Consider the following 7,482-nt stretch of genomic DNA (forward strand, 5'->3'; position numbering starts at 1 on the left):
CCACTTGGCGGTAGGCCCCCATGGGGACTGAGGCGCCGTTAGGTGCTCTCCCATGCTACAGTGGTGAGGGCTTCCTTCCTCTTGGGGTTAACCTCACAGATGTGGCTGAGATGGCAGAGCCTTAGAACCACTGAACCACAGGACCACCGCAGGGCTGGAAGAGACAGACACATCTGCTCTCTCCCCCCGCCCCCCAGGAGATTCCAGGTGGGGTGGATCAGGGTCTCCAAAGGCCATGCCCCACAGGTGGCCAGACCCCCCACTCCCCTCTGCTCTGCCCCCTCCACCTGGTGAGAAAGTGAGGGAGCTGAGCACTGTGTCTCCTGAGAAACCAGAGGGAGAATGGGATGGGGAAGGAAAGAATGGTCCCTTCCCCATCACTGTCCAGACTCTCTGGCACCCAGAGACCTCAAGGAGCCAGAGGTCAAAGCACCGGCAAAGATCCTCTGCTGGGAGGCGGCCCACAGATGGACATCCTCCCGGGATCGCCCTGGAGGGCTCATCACGGGTGAGATGCTGGGCACAGTGACCCCCTCCCCTCCCCCCACCAGGCTCCCGCAGTGCCTGGGCTCACCTCCCCACTCAACTCCCCACAGCCAGAGGCAGACTCTCAGCAAAAATCAGCTAAAATTTAGTAGGTATATGAGCCGGGCGGGGCTACAATCGGGTGTTCTCTATTCAGATAGCATTGGAAATGCCTTAGAGCTCACGCAGTCCTAACCCCCATGGTGCAGAAGTGCCCTCCACAACTTCTCAGAGCCGGCTGTCCCATCAAGATTTGTACACCTACAGAAATGGGGCTCTCTTCAGTCCTCAGAGGAGCCCTATACCACCGTCGGGCACCATCAGATGCCAACGTTTTCCTCCTGGCAGCCTCTAACTTGGGATGGGGTGGGAGGGTGGACACTGTCACTGCCCAGCCCTCAAGACAAGGGAGGCAACTGGGGTGAAGAGGGGCAGGAGAAGCAATAAGTTAAATCCAAGAACGGCCCGAGACGTGGCAGGATGGGCGGCATTACAGGAGTCTCACAAGTCTCTGGCTTGATCCAGGAGGTACTGGGGAGAAGGTGGCCGAGGGCAGGATTCCGGGCAGCACGTGACTCAGAAGGCTGGGTTGTCAATGCCCCTGCGTACCCCAGCATATTCCTCTGGCCTGAAGCTGTAAGGAGGGGGCGGCTCCGTAGGGGGCAGGTCCAGGACTGGTTTCAGAATAACCTGCAGGAAAAAGGGATACAGCGTCTTCTAGGGCCTGGCACCAGCCAGGCGCTATGGCATGTTTACCAGGGAGAGGGACGACCCAATGGTGGCTGCAGAGCCCTCCCTAGGGTCCAGGGGCCTGGCATAAGGAGGGCCTCCACTGCAAAGTGTTGCTCTAAAACTCTGGATAATAGGGAGGTACAGCCGACCAAGAAGCAGAGTAGGGATTGGGACAGACACCCACCTCGCTGTAGGGGGGTGGGGAGTCAGAGATGGATGGTCTGACCCTCTCTGGGGGGGCAACGGAGGGCTGTTCCAAGGGGCCCTCAGGATCCACCGGGGAGTCCTGCTCTTGCTGTCTGCAGCTGCGACAGAAGCGCTTGGCCAGACCGCAGATGCACAAGAGGGGCAGGACGGTGAGGAAGATGATGACGAAGATCCTGGGGTGAGGAACCACCGACACCTCCCTCAGGCTCCAGGCCATCCCCACCGCCCGCCCTCCCTCCCTGACCTATACCGGCCCCCTGGCAGAAGTCCCGCCTGTCCTTGTGGCCCGGGGCCCCTCGGAATACTGGGCCAGCGGGGCTCACCTCAAGGGGCTGGAGTAGAGCTCCGTGTCCCGGCAGCAGTTCTCGCCGCAGCATTTGTATCCTTGGGGGCAGGTACTGGGGGGCAAAGAGAGGTTGTTGGCACCACTGTGGGAGGCGGAAGGACCCCAGCCTCCCCCAAACCTGCCCATACACTCAGGGCCTGAGCCACACCCCCAGTGGGGTAGGCTGGGGGTAGGACCCCCCAGGTCCAGTGCGAGGACCTGAAGCAGGGACTCGGGGCATTCAGTCGTATCACATGTAGGTGACTCCTACATGAGAAGCCACCACAGTGCCCTCCTTTTCTGCCATCTTTCCAGAAACCCCCCTGAGGCTAGGACTCAGGACCTGGGGTCCAGGATCATCTCACCACTGGCCTTGTGCCCTTGTGGCAAGTTGTGCCCCTTACTGGACCTCACTTTCCTCACCTCTAAGATGGATATCATCAATGTCCTGTCAACCTCACTGGGCAGGTGTGGGGACTGGGTGTTGCAGTGGCTACATCGCCCCAAGGAGATGCAGCGAGGGGGCAGAGGGGAGTGCCAAGGACTCTCTTGAGGGCCTCGTGCTGGTGCCCACGGAGTAAGAGGTGGAAAAGAGGAATGCTCCTGGCATAGCCAACACTGACATGATAGAAATGCTTTTCTGTCCAGAGGCCACCTCCCTGGGCCCCTCCTCACTGTGCTCAGGCTTTTGGGCATTTCTGTGTTAAGGTCAGCACAGGCTGCCTGCCCGCCCACCCCGGGGGGCACCCTCAGAGGGAAGATGGCCCGAGGCTGCGGTAACATGAGGACAGTGCCCCAGGCTCGGCTGGGCGAGGGGGGAGGGGCTGGATCTCCTTCTCTGAGGTAGGAGTAGGGGGATGGTTTTGGGCAGGAAGGGGAGCGGATGAGGATGACATGTTCTCCTGCCCCCCTCTCCCCCTCCCCCCCCCCCCGCTCCTGTGAAGCAAGCAAAGCAGGATTTGGGGGAGATCTTCCCAGACTGAAAGCTATAGCCCAAATCTCACACTTACAAGAAGAGACCACATTTGGCTGCAGCCTGTGGAGGAAAAAGCAAGAGGTTAGGAGTCATGAATCTGGAGGTGGCATCTCCACCCAGATGCTACCCAGGACCCTGACAGCCAGCAGTGGGTCAGCATCTTCCCCCAAGCCCGTTCTCCCACCTCACTCCAGCACGTTCCTCAGCTCAGTGGCTGGAGGCCCAGCCGGCATCTGGTGCCCCCCGCTCTCCCTCCTCTCCTCACCCCACCCATACTGCCCTCAGGTCTGTTAGCTCATGCCTTCTGCCCACCTTTCCAATCTACCTCCTTTCTATGCCCACCAAGTCTGTGGTCCAGGGTGCCAGAACTCTCCTCCTGCCCATCCAAATCACTGCTGATATGGAGGGCAAGTTGCTATACTGCAAATCTGATTCCCTACAACCTGCTGGAAGCCCCCTTCAGTTGTTCCCCATGGTCGATGCCCAGCGACCATCCTTAGCTGCCCCCCAACCCATCCCCTCACCCCTTGCACACACCTGGCTGATCTACACCTGCATGCAGGGCAGGCCCTCCTGCCCTTCCCTTCGTGGTCTGCTGAACCCCCCATTCATCTGTCAGATCCTGCCTGGAGGGTTCCTTGCTCCGTGAAGCTTTGGAATCAGCTCCTCCTTCCCTCCTTTTCTCTTCTGCACTAGTTCTTCAAGGCTAGTGTATCCCCAAAGATACACTAATATATCCAGGATATCACTGCAGAATTTAACCCAATTAACAGCAATGTAAATAAGCCCTGCTTGGAACATGCTTCCCCCAGGTATCTGCAAGGCTGGCTCCTCTCCGACCACGATTTAAAATTACATCTATTCCCCCAAAGCATTCTTCCTCCCCTCACTGTGCTTGATTTTTCTGCAAAGCTCTTATCAACATCTAACAGACCATATATTTTCCTTTATCTGGTTCATTGTCTCCTCCAAAGAATGTAAACCCCAGGAGGGTATGGATTTTTGTCTGTCCCATCACTGTTGAAAACCCAACAGAGACAATACTGGTGAATGAAGAATTGCATTGTTTCATTTCATCCTGGCTGCTCCCAGACTGTGGGAGAGGAACGCAGGGGCAGGGGCGGGAGCCAACAGGGAGCTTATCTGTCACCCCACCCCAGACCCACGGAAAAACAACCATGGTGGAAGAGTAAGAAGCCAGTTTTGGCAAGACCACCACATCTTTATACTTTACCTGAAATTCAATCACATTTCAACTGCTAATAACACTAAAGCTAAGACTACCAAGGACAGCTGGGCTGATTCCACTTTTCTGTGTGAAGTCCCTTGCTGAGACCTTCTCACAAGCCTTGGCCGGTAGGGACTGGAGGAAGAATGAACCTCTGCAGGTTGGCCCAGAAAGGGTGAGAGCCACACAGCACACAGAGGCGACTACAGACCAAGGGGTCCAGGCCCTCCGTGTTCCCTCTCCCCCTCCTTCCTGGCCCCCAACTAAAAAGGGGGGAAAATAAACAGGTTTAATAAATGAATGCAGAGTTCCTGTGGGCAGATCTCACAGATTCTCTTCCCGCATTTTAAGCAGAGGGTGGTCTTGCCTGAGGTGGCTCAGAGCCTGAGTTTTATCAAGCATCAGTGGGATTCTGGAGAACCTCAGCTTACATGTGAATTGGGGGCATTATCCGCTTGACCCTGGAGTTGTTGGGAGGGGTTAACAAGAGGATGCTCAGCCTAGTTAGTGCTGGCGCTAATTTACTGCCTAGTTGAGACAGGGGGACCAGGGCTTCAGGGGCAGACATGTGCCCTGTTCTGGGAGACTGGGACCAGAACGCACGCGATTTAAAATTACATCTCCTCCCTCAAAGCACTCCTCTTCCCCTCTTGATTTTTCTGCAAAGCTTATTAACACCTAACAGATTCTTAAACAAAAGTTAAAGATCGGTGTTCTAGACCCATGTTAGCTTCCAGGATAATCTCCCATCCCAGGACTGGGCAGACCTGCCCCATCAATTTTAGAGGTTAAGTGGGAGAACGGGTGGGAGAGTGGGTGGGTGCTCAAACCCTGTCCCACTACTCAGAACCACGGATTTCAGAGGTCAACCCAGGTCAGGCGGCCAGACCAAATCCTCTACAGGCTGGAATCTTAACCCCACTCCTCTACAAGGGGATAAGGAAGCCACCTTTCCCCTGGGGCACAGCAAACAGTCCCAGAGAGGGCTAGGACTTCCTCAAGGTCACCCAGCACTGGAGGAACAGCACTAGGGAGCCAGGCTGGCCAGGTGTCCAGACCTCCCGTCCTTGCTAGTGCCAGCTTTCGGACAGACGTAGAGGGAAGGAGCGGGAAGGGCGAACCAAGGCTAACAGAAGGGTCAAAGTCTCCATTCACAGAGAGGCGCTAGGTGTCAGACAGTGGTGGGCAGGGGCCAGGCCCCACAGCAGAATCTCCCCAAGGTGAAGGAAACCAGGCCTTCTCACGGCTGCCTCCGGGACCCCCACCTTCGCCTCCCAGGCAAAAAGACAAAGGAAGTTGCTAATTGTGTGTGGTCACGAGGAAATCCTGACAATGGAAGGTGCTGACCGAGCTCCAGAAGCAGGCCCCTGACCCACAAAGTTAGGGCTCAGAAAGTTCTACAGCTTTACCTCCCAAACGCTCACCTGTTGAAGGCCGGCCAGCAGAAAGAGCAGCACGGTGGGTAGGGGCCCGGGAACCCAGGTGTCGTCCATCCCGGCTTGGGGGCCACAGAGCTTCCGTGTGCCGGGAGGAGGGGAGAGGCGGGGCCGCGACCTCTCCCAAGTCTCTCTACCTATGGGGCCCGCCTCAGGGTGGAGGCGGAGCTTAGGCACCCGGGAAGGGCAGGGCTTGGGGAAGGGAGGAAGGAGGAGGGGAAGGGAGGGAAAGGGTCTGCCTTGGGTTTGGGGAACTGAGAGGTAGATTAACTGATTAGGAAAAATTGTCACGTCAGTTCAATACTGCTGAGCCACTCCTTCCCAACCACCAACTCCGCCACCCCGAAGTGGTCCCAGGCTGAAGGGAGGGAGTCGGCGCGGCTGGCGGAGGGGATACACGCAAAAGGCGGCCCACTGGAAGTCCCTTCCCACCTGGACTTCATGGAGACAGAGGAAGAGCGGAGGAAGGGAACTGGAGAGGACTGAGGGGGCTGTATGGGGGGTGGCACCCCCCCTTTTATTTTGGCCCAAAAGGGAGGGAGGGACAGCCTGGCCGATTTCAGGAACACAGCACTGGTACATTTTTACAACTCCCTTGAAATCCCGGGAACAGGTGTTGGCACACTTCCTCCAGTGACTGCAGGGGAAATTAAGGCCCCAGGGTTCAGAGACTTGCCCCCCGGGTAAGCAGCTGGGGTAGACCGGCGGCCAGGCGGGCTGGGGCGCTGGCGAGCCGGCCCATCCGGATTCCTGAAAAGACCCCGCGGAGGCGGTGCCGGCTGGGAGGAGCCGGATTCCGACCCTCGCGGCCGAGCCCAGCCTTCGAGGCGCGCTGTGCTTACCTGTCCGGCCGGTAGGTGGCAGCATCGCTCAACGCGGGATTCCCCCGTGTTAGGTGACGTGAAGCCCGGACCTGGGGCGGGGTCTCCCCGAGCTGCCTTCCAGTGGGCCTGGCTGGTGGGCCCCATGGGAGGCGGTCTCGGTGGATGATAGGCGCGGGGTGAGAGACAGACGCCCAGACGCAGTTGAGACCGTATCGGGGTCGAAAGGTTGGAGCTCAGGCCCTTGGGGAGTGGGCGAGACGGGGAGGAGGGGGCTGCTGCCTGCCTGGGGAAAGGGGAGGGCTCCGGAAAGGCTCAGTTCTTAGGTAGGTAGACGTCTCCGGCTGCGGCTCAAATGTGATTTTGCCACTGAAAAAGATGCCCCATTTAGTGGGAAAAAACAGCCGTCCTCCTCTTTTTCTTTCACCGCTTTCTTTTTATCTGTTTGTCATCGCTTCCAGCCGTGTCATCTGTGTGTGTGACCTTCCGTGTCTCTGCGCCCCTCCTAGTCTGTCTCCTGTTTCGGTTTCTCTCCATCTGTGTCCCTGCGCAGCTTTTCTTCATTTCTGTGTTCGCCTGTTTTCCCATCTCTATTCTCTTTGTTAATCTCCGTTTGTCTCAGCAGAAGTCTGTTTTCCTCTCTCTCTTTCCATTTCCCGTATCTCTGGTTTGGTACTGTGTCTCCCTGTCTCTGTGTCTGTTTCTCACGTACTCTCCTGGTCTCTCTCTCTCTCTCAGTGTATCTCTCCCTGGACTTTCTCTCTCCCACTCTCCCTGTCTCTGTTTCTCATTATCTCTTGGCCCTCTTCAGCCCCAAAGGACAGAATCTTCCAGTTGGCTGATCCAAGTGGAATTGAGGTCTGGCTCTAGAGAATGCCATCTCTGTTTGCAGTTCCTGGTGAATCTGAGCTTGGAGAAGAGAAGCGGGGGCACCTCTTCGCTCCTCCCCCTGTCGTTGGCTCTGGACCCACCCCACCCCTCCATCAGGGGGACCTAGTCCAGAGAGTGCTGGAGCCTTCTGGCACGGCCCTCCTGTCCCCATGGTGGCAACACTCAAGGTCTGGGGTGTCTCTCTCACACCTCCTGCCACTCTGCCCAGGCTTGGAGCCCTACAGAGGTGTGGCCCCTAGGGGAGAGGAAGGTGGGTGAGCTTAGGGGAGGAAGATATCATAGGAAGTGAAATGAGGGTGCTGAGAGGGGCATGGAGGAGCCTGAGGGGCAGACATGGGAAG

The 7,482-nt window shown here is 57.4% G+C and overlaps 1 protein-coding gene across 4 annotated transcripts; it reads right to left on the bottom strand.

The window, feature by feature from the left end:
- Positions 1-618: 618 nt before the first annotated feature.
- Positions 619-7,135, bottom strand: TMEM92 (transmembrane protein 92). Of its 4 annotated transcripts, none has more exons than XM_057501363.1 (5): positions 6,272-7,135; positions 2,800-2,825; positions 1,788-1,862; positions 1,442-1,637; positions 619-1,215 (listed from the first exon to the last, which is right to left on the bottom strand). In XM_057501363.1, the coding sequence occupies exons 1-5, from the start codon at positions 6,395-6,397 to the stop codon at positions 1,102-1,104; spliced, it is 537 nt and encodes a 178-aa protein (XP_057357346.1). In that variant the 5' UTR covers positions 6,398-7,135; the 3' UTR covers positions 619-1,101. The 4 variants fall into 4 exon arrangements, with proteins under 4 accessions (XP_057357346.1, XP_036735763.2, XP_036735764.2 ...); XM_036879868.2 differs by lacking the exon at positions 6,272-7,135 and adding an exon at positions 5,418-6,238 and having other exon boundaries at positions 1,442-1,556; XM_036879869.2 differs by lacking the exon at positions 6,272-7,135 and adding an exon at positions 5,418-6,229.
- Positions 7,136-7,482: the final 347 nt, after the last annotated feature.

This window comes from Manis pentadactyla, chromosome 4 (genome assembly GCF_030020395.1).
Source record: "Manis pentadactyla isolate mManPen7 chromosome 4, mManPen7.hap1, whole genome shotgun sequence".
NCBI lineage: Eukaryota > Metazoa > Chordata > Mammalia > Pholidota > Manidae > Manis > Manis pentadactyla.